General features: G+C 44.6%; 1 protein-coding gene across 1 annotated transcript in view; it reads left to right on the top strand.

The window, feature by feature from the left end:
• The window catches only part of PHYH (phytanoyl-CoA 2-hydroxylase), a 71,393-nt gene that overhangs the window by 32,264 nt on the left and 20,095 nt on the right, over positions 1-19,034 (top strand). Inside the window, exon 5 of the mRNA XM_082252753.1 lies at positions 10,977-11,058. Within this exon, the coding sequence (XP_082108879.1) occupies positions 10,977-11,058 (82 nt within the window). The remainder of the gene's footprint in view (positions 1-10,976; positions 11,059-19,034) is intronic.

The raw sequence follows: 19,034 nt of genomic DNA, 5'->3' as shown, positions 1-19,034 counted from the left end.
GAGAGTCCTGGATGGCCGAGGGACTCGTGGACAGAGATGGGGCTGAAGTAAGTATTAGGGGCTGCTTCACACAGAAGGCTTTTTATCTTAATGCATAGAATGTGTTAAGATAAACCTTCTGACTTTGCAACTCCCTTTAATTTGTTACCCCAGAGCCATTTTTCAGTTTCAATATTTGTATTCAAGTTTTTTTTTTTTTTTTTTATACAAGTATAGTCACATATAGTTCAATGTATTAAAACAGTTCCTAATAAAACACAATTTACAGAAACTGTATCATCAGTCCAGTAGCGTATACCTAAACACTGTGTACATGTTCAATAAACAACTATAGATATAGGACATGAAAATTAAATGGGCAGTCCTAACCGCTAACAGTGGTAGCTAACATAGGGCAAAATAAATGTTGTCTATTGGTGACTGTAATATTAGTTTAAACAGTACTCAAGTGGTCTTTATTGCTAACCAGTCATTGCTGACAATTGAAGTTCTAAGAGCTAACTATCTAATGTAGTAGACCAGTGAGCAAGTTGTTGGCCAGTTCAATATTTATTATCTCATTATAGGTTGAAACTCGCACACTACCCTGCTGCAGTTTCCCTGCAGCACAGGTGCAGATCAGTGTACCCGTGGTTTTCATGCAGTATACCCACACTTCCATTAGATTTTGTATTTCTGCCACGTTTTCTGAAAGCATACCAAAGATACAGCATGCTGGACTTTTGGTGGTCTTTCAGAAAATTCCCCCATCCAATGGAAAGCGCAGTTAACCCACACGAAAACCACTGGTGCAACAGAGCAGTGATCCCTCGTCAATGGCTGATGATCAGGACCATGGTCTCTCCCATCCCTATATTGAGGTGTGCTCAATGGAAAAAGCTTCCTCCTGGAAGGGTTTTTTTTCTCCAATGTTGATCATGCACCCAGCGATTCGAGTCTTGCAAACAGGCAGATGAAGCCGTGGGTGCTGGCACAGTAATAAATCTTCTGTGCTGCGTTATTGCCAGTGGAACCTACCTGTCAGATAGTTTTGCCAGTAGAACTCCCCGGTTCCTGGGAAGTTAGTTTGAACACTCTAGTTTTGTGGCCAGCTTTTTCATGCTCCCTTCGCCTTTTCTCATTTTGTCATCTGACAGCAGGCTTTTTAGTCTCCAGTGAGGCTGAACAACTTAACAGTGGTGTCCTGCATCAGGGGCAGATCAGAACCTGCAGGGTCAGTCCACTGAGAAGAGGTAGAGATGACTGTGATCTGGGTGGAGTAGAATCTTGCTTATCTCTTTTAAATCTATATAGAATTTCTGGGAAGAATCCACTTTCTGTGTCCCAATTGTGCGATAAGTGGTTCCTACATACAGTTCCCTCCTAGTGGATTTTATCTCTGGACAAGATTTCAGGGTTACATCGGGTACCATCTCCTTACTGGTACAAGCCGGAAAGCTTTCCCCTAAGGGCCTGGGCCAAGCCCTGGGTGCGGATGCTGTGTCAGATCAGGAAAGGTCTCCCAAGCCATATGCTTTCCAGTTTTTGGGGGGTCTGTTGCTAAGACCGTGGCAATCAATGTTCGCAGTAATTTCCAAATTGGCCAAACAGGTTCCTGCCTTTGATATCGGGGTATCGGATTTAAGTCCTTTTTCTTGGATGAGATCTTCTGTCGTGAAGAGCAATATTCTACCTTTGTTGAATAATAAGGTGCGCAAACAAAGAATTGATCTCCAGCAGTAACCGAAACTTTAACCTTGGTAAAATAAACGTGTGATGTGAAAATATTTCACAGGTCAGATGGTGAGTGATAATGTTCTCCAAATCATCAGGCAAACTATCCAGACTAGCAGGCAGTGAATTTTCTTGTAAATCTTATTCTGACTCTGTATGGGGATTGGTCACTCTCCTATACCCCTCACACTCAGTGACAGATAGTGCCCACAAATGCTCTCCATTCCCAGTTGATGCCTCATCAGGGGAAACGCATTGGGGGGAGAAGCCTGCGCCATCACCACCCGTGGTCCGCGTTGCAGAGCGGCCATGATTGAATTTGTATTCGCCTATTTATTCAACTTGACTGTAAGTGTTCTACCTTTTTTAATAAAGTCGTTTAAGAGGTAATGCACTATTGCCTGTTCCATTCTTTTTTTTGGGCAATGTATGATGCCATGGAAGTCTGTCAGGAAAACTGAAAATTTACTATCAAATACTTACTGTAATTTTCCTTTCCTGATGGACTCAATGGCAGCAGGAGTTCCCTCCCAGAGTAATGACTAGGCTAGTTAAGGAATGCGGCCTCTGGCTCAGTCTGAAAATTTAGGGGAGTGGGGTCCTATGGGGTAGGAGCGAGGGCGGGGCTACCCAAATGTATGCTGCCATGGAGTCCATCAGGAAAGGAAAATTTACAGAAGTATTTTAATAGTAATTTTTCAGTTTTTCTGCTCTTCAGCTCCTCTCCTGAACACACTTTTGAAGCTTGTAGAGAAAATGTTGCAACCCTGGTAGGAATCAAATACCTTCAAGTAGTAAAACAAAATCTCCTGCGCTCAAGTAATATCTGACGAGTAAAAAGAGGTTCACTTTGAACTCCGATGTTAAAAGAGCTACCGGTCTTGCTGCCCCCTTCAGGATCAAGGGTATCCAGAACCAACTGGTAGAAAAGATAAAAAAAGGAAAAAAAGGGCGCACCGACCTAGTGCATTACCATAAAACCATTTATTAAAATATTAAAAAGTATACAGAATACTCACAAAACTGGTGTGATATTACACACATCATCAACATAGCATGTACAATCTCCAAGGTAGCCAAGGTCCCAAATATAGCGAATAGGCACGCAGATGGTCGCATGGGGCTGCTGTGGCTAGGCTGACGCGTTTCAGGGGCGAACCCCCTTCCTCAGAGCCAGGAAAAATGCTGCATTTTTCCTGGCTCTGAGGAAGGGGGTTCGCCCCTGAAACGCATCAGCCTAGCCACAGCAGCCCCATGTGACCATCTGCATGCCTATTCGCTATATTTGGGACCTTGGCTACCTTGGAGATTGCACATGCTAGGAATCAAATACCATCATAGCATCACCTTGTAATTGGCATCTATCAAAGAGATATTTTAAAGAGGTTTTAGAGCCCGGCGTCATTATCACATTTTAGCAATGGGCCTATGCATTCTGCAATAATTTTACTGCTTGTATAGAAGTAAGTCATGTAATGCTTTTAGGACACACAAGACTTTATTTTACTATTGTAAAGGGGTTAAAAATTAATTAGAAAATCCCTTATTCTAAAAAAAACTCCACGAACCGCCATGTAAAAATATACCCATATACAGTCAGGTCCATAAATATTGGGACATCGACACAATTCTAATCTTTTTGACACTATACACCACCACAATGGATTTTAAATCCGCTTTAATTTGAGGATATTTACATCCAAATCAGGTGAACGGTGTAGGAATTACAATAGTTTGTATATGTACCTCCCACTTTTTAACCACTTTACCACCGCAGGATTTTGCTGTCTTACGTCCAGGCCACTTTTTGCGATTCGACACTGCGACTTTAGCTGACAATTGCGCGGTCGTGCGACACCGTACCCAAACAAAATTTACGTCCTTTTTTTCCCACAAACAGAGCTTTCTTTTGGTGGTATTTGATCACCTGTGCGACTTTTACTTTTTGCGCTATAAACAAAAAAATAGCGTAAATTTTGAAAAAATAATATTTTTCACATTTTTTTTATATGAAATTCTCCCCCCCCCCCCCCCCAAAATGTAAAAATCTAAATTTTTTTTAATTTTTGGCCAGTTTGTTTCATGCTACATATGTTTGGTAAAAAAAATCACAAGCGTATTTTGATTGGTTTGCGCAAAAGTTATTGCGTTTACTAAGGGAAAGATTTCTGTAATTTTTTTTTAACGAGTAATGGCGGCGATCTGCGATTTTTTTTTTTTTTTTTTTTTTTTTTTCGGGACTGCGACATTGCGGCGGACAGATCGGACCCTTGACTGACATTTTTGACACTTTTGGGGGTACCAGTGACATTACTACAGTAATCAGTGCTATAAATATGCACTGTTACTGTAAAAATGACACTGGCAGGGAAGGGGTTAATTTGATTGGAGAGGGAGGGGTTAATGTATGCCTGGTGCTTACTAACGTGTGTGGGGGGAGGTGACTGAGTGACACGGACAGATTTCAGGTTCAGCTATGCTGAACCCTGCAATCTGTCACTGTCTGTCACTTAGGAGATCCGCCCGCTTTGTTTACACAAGCGGGCGGATCTCCAAACTCGATTCCCCGACGATCGGGGAAGAGCGGCGGTGATCACCGCCGCTCCTCCCCTGGCCCGACTCCCGCTGTGACTGAATACAGCGGGAGCGAGCCTCTGGCGGCGCGCGTGCGCCGCCCACAAGGGGAGGAGTCCAGCGACGTAGGTCTACGTCGCTGGACGGGAACTAAACACTTTGCCGCAGTAGAGCTCAAGTGAGCGGTCGGCAAGTGGTTAAGGGACCAAAAGAAATGGGACAAATTAACAATCATAAATCAAACTTTCACTTTTTAATACTTGGTTGCAAATCCTTTGCAATCAATTACAGCCTGAAGTCTGGAATGTATAGACTTAACCAGACGCTGGGTTTAATTCCTGGTGATGCTCTGCCAGGCCTCTACTGCAACTGTCTTCAGTTCCTGCTTGTTCTTGGGGCATTTTCCCTTCAGTTTTGTCTTCAGCAAGTGAAATGCATGCTCAATCGGGGTCAGGTCATGGAAATTGACTTGGCCATTGCATAACATTCCACTTCTTTCCCTTAAAAAACTCTTTGGTTGCTTTCACTGTATGCTTCGGGTCATTGTCCATCTGCACTGTGACACGCGGTCAAATGAGTTCTGAAGCATTTGGCTGAATATGAGCAGATAATATTGCCAGAAACACTTCAGAATTCATCCTGCTGCTTTTGTCAGCAGTCACATCATCAATAAATACAAGAGAACCAGTTCCATTTACAGCCATACATGCCCATGCCATGACACTACCACCGCTTCACTGATGAGGTGGTATGCTTTGGATCATGAGCAGTTCCTTTCCTTCTCCATACTCTTCTCTTCCCATCACTCTGGTACAAGTTGATCTTGGTCTCATCTGTCCATAGGATGTTGTTCCAGAACTGTGAAAGCTTTTTTAGATGTTGTTTGGCAAACTCTAATCTGGCCTTCCTATTTTTGAGGCTCCCCATTGGTTTACATCTTGTGGTGAACCCTCTGTATTCACTCTGGTGAAGTCCTCTCTGTATTGTTGACTTTGACACACATACACCTACCTCCTGGAGAGTGTTCTTGATCTGGGCAACTGTTGTGAAGGGTGTTTTCTTTGCCAGGGAAAGAATTCTTCGGTCATCCACCACAGTTGTTTTCCGTGGTCTTCTGGGTCTTTTGGTGTTGCTGAGCTCACCGGTGCATTCTTTCTTTTTAAGGATGTTCCAAACAGTTGATTTGGCCACACCTAATGTTTTTGCTATGGGTTTGTTTTGTTTTTTCAGCCTAATGATGGCTTGCTTCACTGATAGTGACAGCTCCTTGGATCTCATTTTGAGAGTTGACAGAAACAGATTCCAAATGCAAATAGCACACTTGAAATTAACTCTGGACCTTTTATCTGCTCCTTGTAAATGGGATAATGAGGGAATAATGAAGGAATAACACACACCTGGCCATGGAACAACTGAGCAGCCAATTGTTCCATTACTTTTGGTCCCTTAAAAAGTGGGAGGCACATATACAAACTGTTTGTAATTCCTACACCTTTCACCTGATTTGGATGTAAATACCCTCAAATTAAAGCTGAAAGTCTGCAATTAAAGTACATCTTGTTTTGTTACATTTCAAATCCATTGTGTTGGTGTATAGAGCCAAAAAGATTAGAATTGTGTCAATGTCCCAATATTTATGGACCTGACTGTAGATACATTGTAAACTTTTGCTGAGAGAATGGTTTCTGTTACTCAGTGCTGAAAAGCTGCTAATAGCAGCTATGATACACCGAGAGGCTGGGGATTACTAAAACGTTAAACCAATGTGATTGGCCATAATGAGCATATTGAAGCCAGGTTGGGATCTAATATAACTTTAAACTCAACAGTGCACATTTTATTTAGCAGATTGTTCTTTTTATAGATGTGCTAAAATTCTGTACAAAACATTTTTACAAATTCTTGAAAGAAATTAGACATTTAATAAAAAAAATTGTTTTGTATTTTTTTTTTTTTGTGACGCTAAGAAAAAACAAAATGGATAAAAAAAAGTCACAAAAAGGGCTAATGGACGAACGTGAAGAAGAAACAAATTTGTGTTAACTAGGGACAATAGTTCTATTTGCTGCCTTGTGATACATGTAGGAGGATTGACAGCCCAGCCCTGCAAATAATCCTGGTAAAGCAGCTCTCCCAGTGTAATCCTGCAGGGTTCCAAAGTCAGTTTGACAGGCAGTCCTGCTCTGTGTATTAGGAGTCGCAGTCTCTAGCCAATTGCTGACCGCTTAATTGGGAATGTCATGATTTTGACGTTTAATACCGTTGATATGGCAGCAACTAGCTGACATAACCCTGGTATAGTTTTTTTTTTTTTCTTAGGTGGCCAGCTTTCAGATGAAAGCGATCCCAGTGGGGGATTGGCTGCAAGATAACTTTTATAGGCGGTGGGAGAGGTGGCTCCTCCCGCTGCTTCCTGGACGTTTTTGAGCTTACAGAAGCCATTGCTAAGCCCAGAACCGATACGGTTCTACCGATGGCTAGGCAGGAAGTCGAGTGAGGGCAAGATAGCCCCCACTCGGCTGGATGACCAGAGCAACCTCTGATATCCCTTTTGCTTCTTGGGCTTAAAGACATGTTTTTGTTTTTTAAAGTCAAAGTGTGTTTTTTTTTTTCATTTGCTTATAAGGGTAAATGAGATCTGGGGTCTTTTTGAACCCAGATCTCCCAATGAAGAGGACCTGTCATGCTAATTTCTATTTCAAAGGGATGCATACATTCCTTATAACAGGAATAAAAGTGAACAAAAAAAATAAATAGAGAGTGTAAAAAAAAAAAAAAAAGTAAAGTAAGAAAAAAGATTTTAAAGCGCCCCATGCCTCTGTGCTCGCACGCAGAAGCAAACACATACGTAAGTTGCGTCCACATATGTAAATGTTGTTAAAACCACACGTGAGGTATCACCACGATCCTTAGAGCAAGAGCAATAATTCTAGCGCAAGACCACCTCTGTAACTGGAAAAGGGTAACCTACAAAAAAAATTTTAAAGCGTCGCCTATGGAGATTTTTAAGTACCACAGTTTGTCTCCATTCTATGAGCGTGAGCAATTTAAAAGTATGACATGTTGGGTATCTTTTTACTCGGGGTAACATCATCTTTCAAATTGTACAAAGAAATTAGGCTAATTTTACTGTTTTGTATTTTGTTTTCATTAAAGTGTATTTAAAAAAATTGTGTTTGAAAGAGTGCTGCGCAAATACAGTGTGACATAAAATATTGCAACAACTGCCATTTTATTCTCTAGGGTCTCTGAAAAAAAAAATGTTTGGGGGTTCTAAGTAATTTTCTAGCAAAAAAAATACAGATTTTTACTTGTAAACAACAAATGTCAGAAAAAGGCCTGGTCTTTAACCACTTGACCACCGGAGGATTTTGCTGTCTTCCGTCCAGGCCACTTTTTGCGATTCGGCGCTGTGCGACTTTAACTGACAATTGCGCGGTCGTGCGACGCCGTACCCAAACAAAATTTACGTCCTTTTTTTCCCACAAACAGAGCTTTCTTTTGGTGGTATTTGATCACCTGTGCGATTTTTACTTTTTGTGCTATAAACAAAAAAAGAGCGTTTATTTTGAAAAAATAACAATATTTTTAACATTTTTTTATATGAAATTCTTTGGCCAATTTGTTTTCTGCTACCTATGTTTGGTAAAAAAAATCGCAATAAGCGTATTTTGATTGGTTTGCACAAAAGTTATTGCGTTTACTAACAAAGGGAAAGATTTCTGTCATTTTTGGTGTTTTTTTTTTTTTAACGCGTAATGGCGGTGATCTGCGATTTTTTTATTTTTTTTTTATTTTGCGGGACTGCGACATTGCGGCGGACAGATCGGACCCTTGACTGACATTTTTGACACTTTTGGGGGTACCAGTGACATTACTGCAGTAATCAGTGCTATAAATATGCACTGTTACTGTAAAAATGACACTGGCAGTGAAGGGGTTAATTTTATTGGAGAGGGAGGGGTTAATGTATGCCTGGTGCTTACTGACGTGTGGGGGGGGAGGTGACTGAGTGACAGAAGGACAGATCGGATGTTCAGCTATGCTGAACACTCCGATCTGTCAGTCCCTGTCACTATGGAGATCCGCCCGCTCTGTTTACACAGGCGGGCGGATCTCCTCACTCGATTCCCCGACGATCGGGGCAGAGCAGCGGCGATCGCCGCTGCTCCTCCCCTGGCCCGACTCCCGCTGTGAATGAAAACAGCGGGAGCGCGCCTCCGGCGGCGCGTGAGCGCCGCCTACAGGGGAGGAGTCCAGCGACGTAGGTCTACGTCGCTGGACGGGAACGAGCCACTTTGCCGCAGTACGCTCCATGTGAGCGGTCGGCAAGTGGTTAAAGTGTTACTAAACCCAGTACCCTGCATTCACTAGATCTGGTCTCCCACAGTACACAGAACATGGAAATGCAATTGCTTTAGTAAATATAAGCTGCTAAATACCATTTCTCATCAGCAGTATATAGCAGTCTTTTGACTTCTATCAGTGTCGGCCAAGCACTAGTTAAAGCTTGTAGGATGAGTTTTCATACTGCACTGAGCTGTCCTATCAGGATGCAGGACCCCTGACCCTCTGTTTGGATAGTGCTGATTGGCCCTGTGGCGATCAAATGCACTTTCCCAAGAAAAAAAAAAATACACATCAAACTGAGCATGTGCAGCCTGACTCCAAAGGCTCTGTTTTATCCAGACCTGTTCTGGAGTCCGGGGAAGAAGAGGACCTGTATATACAAGATCAAACAGCCTTTTTACACAATGTAGAGCAGCTGTCCCTAAATGGCGGCCCGCGGTCCATGGGCGGACCGCACGATGCTTCCGCCCGGACCGCAAAGCCGCTACCTGTAATTAGTCATTGGTTTGCTGCGACCGCGGGTGTCCCAGCAACCAGTGACGTCCTGTGTGTGCGTCACGCACCCCTCATTCTAATTGCGGCTACCGGCTCACTCCTAGTCCGGCTGCGAGTAGGGGCGGGGCGCACTCGTGACCCCTGCTCCTGACTGCGGCTCCCTCTCAGCCGAGCAGCGAGTTGGGGCGTGACATTATGTGCGCGCCCGCCCCCCTGCTGCTCGCGGCTCCTTGCACAGCTCGCGGACTCCTGCCCTAAAGGTATGTGTGGCAATGTGGTGTGGTTTAATACAATAGCTGCACTTCTTAAAGCTTAAGAGTTTTATAAAGTGTTCAGGCTGATGGGCATATTTTGTTGTGCTCATTAGAGTACCCCATAAAAAAAAAAAATGTGCCCATCAGAGTGCCCCCTAACATAAAATGTGCCCATCAGCGTGCCCCTTATTTTATACTAAGGGATACGCTGATAGGCACATTTTATGTTAAGGGGCACTCTAATGGGCACATGTTAAGGGGCACTCTAATGGGCACATTTTATTTTAAGGGGCACTCTAATGGGCACATTTTATGTTAAGGGGCACTCTAATGGGCATATTTAATGTTAAGAGCAACGCTGATTTACATGTTTTGTTTTGCCCATCAGCGTGCCCCCTAACATAAAATATGCCCATATTTTATGTTAAGGGTCACGCTGATGGGCACATTTTATGTTAAGGGTCACGCTGGTGGGCATATTTTGTTCTGCCCATCAGAGTGCCCCTAACATAAAATGTGCGCCTTTATGTTAAGGATCACGCTGATGGGCATATTTTATGTTAAGGGGCATTCTGGTGGACATATTTATGCTATGGGGCACACTGATGGGCATATTTTATGTTAAGGGGGCACACTTATGGGAACAACTGATGTAAGGGGGCACTCTGACGGGAATGCCTGATGTAAGGTGGCACTGTGATGGGGACACCCGATGTAAAGGAGCACTGTCATGGGGACACCTGATGTAAAGGAGCACTGTGATGGGCACATTTTTTGTGCCCATCAGAGTGCCCCTTAACATAAAATGTGCCTAGCAGCATGCCACTTATATTATCTCAAGTCATAGCAGACTTGAGATTCGGACCTCGGGCCAAAGAAAATTTTAGCGACCGGACCTCCTTGATTTTTAATTCATTACCCCTGATGTAGAGGATTAACCTCTTAGGTTCCACAGTGAGTATAACGAGCATGCTTTACTGCATATATAGACTGATTTTACTGTTGTGGGTTTAGTAACACTTTAAGTGGCTAGAGGCACCATTTGTCAAACAATACATCTTGTTGGTTACACTAATATAGTTGATGTCACCCATTGCAGTTTGTAGGGCAATGTCTTCAGGAGCATTGAGAGCAGGAGACAGCTGTTACTATTACTTGGACAACATAGTCAGGTGGAGGTGGTTACAGTGAAAGGAATGGGTAGACAGGTGGAGAGGTGTGGACCAAACATAAGCTTGCTCACTGAAGGTGAATCAGAAAGAGGAATGTACAGTTGGAATGCACGAAGGGTATGGAGAATTCAGAGAACATTACATTTTGGGAGAAGAGCAGACAGAAGATGTAAAGGAGGGTGAAGTGGAAAGCAGAGCTGGGCGATGCAGACGGAGAGTTACACAGACAGATAAATCAAGCAGTAGTGTAACCTATTTGTCAAAAGCTGTCTTGTTTGTGCTGTCAACTTACTATGAATATTAGTCATAAATGCTATACTAATTTATAGTGCGCCCAAACCCCAGAAAGAACATCTTTTATAAAGTTGGTATTTCAGATTTTGCTTGATTTAACTAGATCTATGTCATTTTTACTTAGATTCTGAAGTATGTGGAATGCTTCCTTGGTCCGAATATCATGTCCATGCACACAATGCTAATAAACAAGCCTCCTGATGCAGGTAAGTAGCCTCCAGGCAAGTTGGCACCTAAGTTTACCATAAAATAACCCTCACCGGACACTTTGTTAGGTACCCCTTGCTAGTAATGGTTTGGACCCCCTTTTGCCTCCAAAACTGCCTTAACCAGTTCTGGACTGGAAGAATTTGCCCCCTTAATGACCAGGCCATTTTTTGCGTTTCGGCACTGCATTATTTTTAACGAAAAATTGCCCGATTATGCGACACAACCGAAATAAAACTGATGTTCTTTTTCCCCACAAATAGAGCTTTCTTTTGGTGGTATTTGATCACCTCTGCGATTTTTATTTTTACAAAAAAAATAGCGACAATTCTGAAAAAAACAATATCTTTCACATTCTGTTATATAACGTTCCCCCCCAAAAAATGTAAAAATCAAAATGTTTCATCCTTTTAAGCCAATTTGTATTCTGCTACATATTTTTGGTAAAAAAAAAAACACAATAAGCGTATGGTTTGCGCAAAAGTTATCGCGTCTACAAACTAGGGGAAGGATTTATGTCATTTTTATTTATTTATTTATTTATTTTTTTACCAGTAATGGTGGCGATCTGTGATTTTTAGCGGGACTGCGACATTGCAGCAGACAGATCAACCCCTAACTGACATTTTTGACACTTTTGGGGGGACCAGTGACATTACTACAGTAATCAGTGCTAAACATATACACTGTTACTATAATAATGACACTGGAAGGGAAAGGGTTAACACAGGGGCGATCAAAGGGTTAATTGTGAGCCTATGGGAGTGTTTTCGAACTGTTGGGGGAGGGATTTGTGAAATGATCAGAGAGACCTGTGATCCTATATAGAAGGATCACAGGCGCTCTGTGATCATTTCAGAGAGAACAACGGTCTGCTGTGTTTACAACAGCTGACCGTCCTCTTTCAGCGGTGAGCAATTGCGGGTGCCTGGCGGCAATCGGAGCCACCAGTCCCAGCACTACACAGGACCAACGTACCCCTATGTCGATTCGTGCAGCTGAGCCAGCCTGCCGCAGTGAATCTCCGGCGGGAGGTTGGCAAGTGGTTAATTCTTTGTGGAATAGATTCAACAAGGTGTTGGAAACATTCCTCTGAGATTTTGATCCATATTGACTTGATAGCATCACATAGTTGCTGCAGAATTCTCAACTGCATATCCATGATGCAAATCTCCCATTCCACCACATCCTGTTCTTAGCTGACAGGGGTGGCACCGGGTGTGGTCTTCTGCTACTGTAGCCCATCTGCTTCAAGGTTTGATGTGTTGTGCATTCAGAAATGGTATCCTGCATACTTTGGTTTTAACAAGTGGTTATTTGAGTTACTGTGCCTTTCTATCATCTCGAACCAGTCTACCCATTCGCCTCTGACATCAACAAGGCATTTTCATCCACACAACTGCCGCTCGCTGAATATTTTCTCTTTCGGGCCATTCTCTGTAAACCCTAGAGATACTCAGACGACCCCATCTGGCAGCAACAACAATGCCACGTTTAAAGTCACTTAATCCCCTTTCTTCCCCATTCTGATGCTCAGTTTGAACTTCAGCAAGTCATCTTCCCCATGTCTAGATGGCTTAATGCATTCACTTGCTTCCATGTGATTGGCTTATTAGCAATTTGTTTGGCAGGTAATTGAACATGTATACTTAATAAAGTGGCCGGCGAGTGTATATTTTAAGGTAAACTATTAATATAATGTAATTGATATGGCCCGCGTTGATTGTTCTTGCAATCTAATTGCAAAATGATTCCTGCTTTCCCTTGATACACAGTAAATGCTTATTTACTAATGTTCCTGACTGAACCATTTCTAAATACCTGGGGTAAAATTTAGTTGGGCTAGTTATTCTTTTATTCCAGTTATATGGAAGTAGAGAGTTACAGGAGTCACAGCAGTGACCCTATATCTGCAGTCACTATGTGGAGACATTGTCACCATCATTTTATGGATGAGTAGTCTGTTACATTTTTTTCGTTCAGCCCATTGGCTAAAAATCTGAGCCATGTATGGCCAGCTCTAGCCTGCAGGAAGACCTATTCTGCTCATTACCCAAAGACCTGAGACATCCAGATACGATCAATTCTTTTTTACAAAGTCATATTAAAGAAGCCATAAGCAGACTTTTCTCTTGCAAAATCATTTTCTCTTTCGTTCATTGACGGACACAGCGCTCCATATTCAGAACCATAGGTTTATATCGCCCCTTACAGGAGTAGGACATTAGACAGAAAAAACAACTTGGCTACGCCTATTGGCAGTCCTAGCTGGCATACATCCACCTCTCTGCTATAGGTCTCCAGTTTTTTTTTCTGCCTAGTCAGGAGTAAAGACCTAGCTCCCTGCTGGGATCTTTGGTTCTAGTATTTTTTTTCTATTTTTGGCATCCTTTCAGATTTTTCTTCCTGGCTTTTTCCGGTGGAGATCTACAATCAACTGCTGGGCTCGGTATTTAGATCCAGTGATTTCCCCCCCCCCCCCCCAGCCCGGCCATCGAGCGCGCGCAGACCGGAGCTGCGCACTGGGTCGGACGCGACATAGCCCCACTGGGCGGGGGCTGGCCAGCAAGTTAAATGTCTCGCAAGGTCGCATACGAACGGATCCTGGCCCAAGTCACAGTGTTCCTCTGGCCATCAGCCCCCCTCCCATTTCGGTGGTGAGGGGTTCTGTCTGGAGAAGTACCCACCTGCCTTATACATGGATTCCTCCCTCTCCTCCTGGATGCGGTGTGGGGTGGATGTGGGTACCCCTCGGGATGGTTGGACCAGAGGGTTCCCCTCCTCTGTCCCAGGCCCCCCCCCTCAATCTGTGTGTGGGTGGCCTCCCTGTGCAGTCCCCCTTGCCCTCTCCCCCTCTGATTTTGTTTCCCCTCGGGTAGCCTAGTGGACTGGGGGTTGGGGTTCGCCTTGCATTGCAGGGCACTGTAGTGATGTGGAGGCCGGTGGGGCGGACTTTCTTGGGGTGCTGCCTGGCTTGTGGGGCTTGCTGCCGGGTGGCCCTGAACGGTTTTGTGCGGGCACAGAAATTCAGAATGGAGTCCATTCGAACGGTGGTGGCATCCCTACATTAGGGGGATTTCTTAGCCTCTATCGACATCAAATATGCTTACTTGGCCACGCATTCCTTGGTGCGTACTTTCATTCAAGGAGTTTGACACCTGACTCCGCAAATGGGGTCTCCTCTACCGCCATGGGATTTTAACTTGGTGCTCTCAGTTCTCCAGAAGCCTCCCTTTGAAAATAATATTCAGGAGATCCCCTTGCTTACGCTGTCACAAAAGGTGGCTTTTTTAGTGGCTATCACCTCTGCTTGCAGAGTGTCGGAACTGGCGACGTTATCTTGTCGTACCCCCTATTTAGTGGTCTTCATCCTCGTCCGTCGTTCTTACCTAAGGTTGTCTCTGACTTCCATTTGAATGAAGACATTGTGTTGCCTTCCATGTGCACCAGGCCCGCTCATCCCAAGGAATTTGCGTTGCATACCCTGCATGTGGTTTGGGCGATTCGGGTGTATCTGGCGGCCACTGAGTCTTCTCAGAGGTCAGACTCTCTTTTTGTGATTATGGACGAGCCAAGGGCTGTCTCCTTCTTCTGCTACAATTTCCAGGTTGATCAGACAGACAGTGATTCAGGCCTATTCTATCAAGGGTTGGGTTCCTCCTTTCCCTGTAACTGCACACTCTACTCAGGCGCTTAGTGCTTTCTGGGCCTTCAATCATCAGTGGCGCGGGTTTGTAAGGCAGCCACATGGTCATCGGTGCACACTTCTACAACGTGAATGTTTTGGCATCTGCAGATGCTTCTTTTGGCCGCAAGGTTTTTCAAGCTGCTGTTAAGAAGGTCTGTTCCCTCTTTGGGGGTGTATTGTTCAGGTTGTGTTCCAGTTGTTTTTTGTCGAGTTCCTGTTACCTGGTTGGCTTATTGTGTTTTAGCCTTGGGTTTTTTGTCCCACCCCTCGTGTTTTTGTCACTGCTTGGGGACAACTATATTATATCTGTGGGTAGCCTTAGTATTGTTTGAAATTCATTAGTTTGAAGTTCATTAGGGATGCACTGATAATGGATTTTTATCAGTGAGTATGAGTACCTATACTTTTTAAAGTGGTTGTAAACCTCAGTCATGCAATCTGAGCAAATCCCATATATCTATAGTGTTTACTTGTCTCTCTCCAAAGCTCTGAGTGTAATTTCTCTATGGTGCTTCATTCCTCTATCAGCATGGGTCACTTCTGAGATGTTTTCCCAACACATGAGATAAAATTTGTGATGGGGGAGGGAGCTCAGCACAACAGCTTGTCTTTTCACAACACAGCTCTGTATCCTTCCTTCGCTCCTGTTTGCTGTGTGAAGGGGGTGTGTGCTTTTCCTCCAATCAGCTCTCATATAGTGTAACGGCAGCTCTCCACCCCTTCCCCTCTGCTCCTCACAGATGGAGAAGGATTTCAACAAGAAGAGGTGCAGGGAAGAGAAGACTGCAGATAAACAAGTAAAACTTTTATATAGGAGGATTTGTTTAATCTATGTGTACCACCTGAGGCCAGTCACTTCACTGGATATGAGGGTTTACAACCACTTTAGGAGATTCCATAAGGGACTGGGTAGAAGAGATACAATATTTAAGAAGCATAGAGGAACTAATGATGAATCTGTATGACTGTTATATGCTATTTTGTATTTGGAGCTCCTGGATATACTTGTGGACCAAATTATGGTTTTTGGAAGCTGATAGCCGCATAGATACTTCTGCAGGGCTCAGCCCATGATCCATCACCATAAGCGGGTTCTTCCTCCTGGCCTGGGCGCCCCTCTCCTACCATTTCTCCTCTACCTTTCTATGTTCCCTGCTCTGTGTCAGTACTTTTCCCTTATCTTATAGTTTCCTTGTAGGGCATTAGCCACAGCATTTGATATAATTTAGCTAAAAAAACAGTTTGTTTGTTTTTTTTGCAATATAAGTGACAAAGAAGCGAAAATTTTGAAAAAAAAAAAAAGAAATATTTTATACTTTGTTTTAAAAAAATATCCAATAAAATCAAATCTCGTCATAAATTTAGGCCAGAATTTATTGTCTTTGGTAAAAAAAACCCTAATAAGTGTATGATAATTTATTTGTGTGAAAGGTATACAAGCTATGCTACGTATCATTGAAAATTGATCAATCCTGATGTAGTGACGGCCTATCTAAGTTCTTTAGGCCCTAAAATGTCAGGACAGTACAAATACCCCCCAAATGATCCCTTTTTGGAAAGAAGACAGTTCAAAGTAGTAAGAGGCATAGCGATTTTTTTTTGAAGTTGTACATTTTTCCCCAAAATGCTTTGAAAAATGGAAAAAAAAATTTATATATATATATATATATTTTTTTTTTTTTTTTTTTACATAACTGTCATATTTACAAGTTATTTCTCTTACGTCCTCCGACAGTCGCCGCCTCTTCATATTCGTCACATATGGGGTTTTAGACTTTGCTCCGAAGGAGTAGCTAGGCAACAGAATATGTTAACATTAAAGCTTTTAACATATCCCACCCTCAAGGGGTGGTCCCCTCAGTCAATACCCTCCTACTTCCTGCAACCATATCTCAGTTTTAATGTCTAGCTTGTCAGGAGTGGCTGGCTTTTCCTGTGCTGGGGCTTTCTGCCCCAGACTCTTTCTTCTTTTTGAAATTTTGTTTGAGTTTTCTCTCTACCTTTACTTAGCTGTTATTTTTGTCAGTGTTAGTTAGTTCTTCTGATGAAGAGGATCATGCAGGCTGGGTCTCGGGCTGATCCCCCTGGTCGCAGGTCGTGGGTCAGTGGCTTCCCAGCCTGCCATCGAGCGTTCAGCCAGGTAACGCTCCTGGCACAGTGAACGACCCATCCCTGTTCGGTGCAGGGATGATTGGTGAGGTGGCTACCTCACTGGACGCCGTGCGGTTTCTTAACCCCCATTTTGTGCGTCTTGAATTGCGACTCTCCCTGCCTCATGTGCAGCGGCTTGTTCGCCTGTGCGGGTCCCCCACACCATTGAGAGGTAAGTGTATCTATGTGGGGACCTGTCTGTCTGGGGGGATGTCAGTCTGGGACTGTGTAACCTGCCTCTATTCACACTGCTTGTCTCCCTATCTCTCGGCTGCATGCTGTGGGCTGCAAGGGGGGGGGGGGGGGGGGAGCTGTGTGACACTCTGTGTGTCAGCCTGGTCAGTGTGAAAAGCTGTGTGCTGTGGGGCATGTTTTTTTGGCATGTTTGGGCATATACAGCGATCGCTGCGGCGATCTGACATGTGTTCTTCTACATGGATGACATGTGTGCATTACTGCACTGTGGAGCGGCGGTTTCGGCGCCAAACGGCGCCATTTTGCCTACACTCGCTCCGGCCGCATGTTTTACATGCATGGCGGCCATTTTCTTGTAGCCTCCATAGGCTTTCATAGAGCGCCCTGGCAGCATCACTTCCTCTTTCCAGGAACACCGATCGAGGCAGCAGCAGCGGCGAGGGTCTCCTCAGGTTTTATCCTTCTGTTCTTGCTATCCATTGCCTGTGTTCAGTTTGCATATTCCCTGTGGGGGTCTCAGTGTGCTTGAGTGTGGTGCGGTGGGCTGCGCTTGCCGCGCTTGCTTAAAGGGGCAGTTAACCCTTTATTGTCTGGTATTACAGGGGCAATGGATTCTCAGGAGGGCAAATTTCCTACCGCCTTGGTGGAAAGCCAGGGGACCGCTGTTTCCCCCCCAGGGGGGGATTTAGCCACTATTGTGGCTGGCCTTGCTGCTCAGGTGCAGATGCTGGTGGCTGCTCAATCTACTAAAAGACCCAGAATTGCTCTTTCCTCTGATTCTGAGGGTGAAGGTGATGGGGTTGTTATGGCGGGGGCCTCCTTATCGGGGTCCAGCTCCTCCCTAGATCTAGTGGGGTCAGAGGTGGAGGCTGAAGTTGAGGGGGTTGATAATTCTCCCCCTGGCTCGCCTGAAGAGCTTGCAATCATGGATGAATTGATTGCTTCCATAAAGCAAACACTGCGTTTGCAGGATGAAGTGTGTCCCCCCGCTGCCTTGGCGGCCTATGGGACGCAGAGAAAACGCAGGACACCGCAGGTTTTTCCCTGCAATGATGATTTTCAGCGCGCTGTTAAGGAACAATGGCGCAATCTGCGCAAACCTTTTGCTGTACCAAGTAGGTTCAAGCTGCGTTATCCTTTCTCGCCTTCCACTGATGAAAGGTGGTGTGTGCCTCCCCCAGTGGATCACGCAATTGCGGTTTTAAACAAGGCCACTGCGATTCCTGCAGAGGATTCCCCTGTGTTCCATGATGCCACGGATAGGAGATTGGAGTCTCTTGCCCGTCACACTTATTCTGTTACGGGTTCTATGCTAAAAGCTCTGTTTGCTTCTCTCATGGCGGCCCAGGCGATCGCAAGTTGGACGCAGATGCTTAGGCGCGTCCTAGTGGCCGACTCGGCCTCGCCGGCGACCCTGGATATGGTGGATCAAATCCACCAGGGTGTCATGTATCTGTGTGATGCGGACCTGGACCTGATTCCATTGGCTGCACGTGTGCACAGCGTGGCGGTGTTGTCTCGCCGCCTGGTTTGGTTAAAATGTTGGTCGGTGGACCAATCTTCGCGTAAGACCTTAGCCAATCTACCTTATGATGGGTCTCGCCTTTTTGGGGAGTCCTTGGATGTGTTGATTAAGGGGATCACCGGGGGTAAGAGCACTCTCTTGCCCCATTTCCCCAAGGCTAAGGGGGCTTCTGGGAAGAAGCATGATAATTTTCGGCCCCCTCAGGGGTCCTTTCGTGCCTTTCGGCCGCACTACAAGGGCAAGCCGTTCAAAGGTCAAGGCTCTCAGAAGAAGCCCTGGTCTGGGAAACAGAAGTCCGGCCAATCCGGATCTGCAGCCCATAACAGTTCGGCCTGAAGGGGCGCCCTCACCCAGTTTTGGGGTGGGGGGACGCTTGCTCGGTTTTCTTCAACCCTGGTTGGCCCGTGTGCGGGACA

This window comes from Pelophylax lessonae (assembly GCF_965119305.1).
Source record: "Pelophylax lessonae genome assembly, chromosome: 4".
Taxonomy (NCBI): Eukaryota; Metazoa; Chordata; class Amphibia; order Anura; family Ranidae; genus Pelophylax; species Pelophylax lessonae.
The sequence above is the reverse complement of the archived record's forward strand: the minus strand, read 5'-3'. Positions and strand labels throughout refer to the sequence as shown.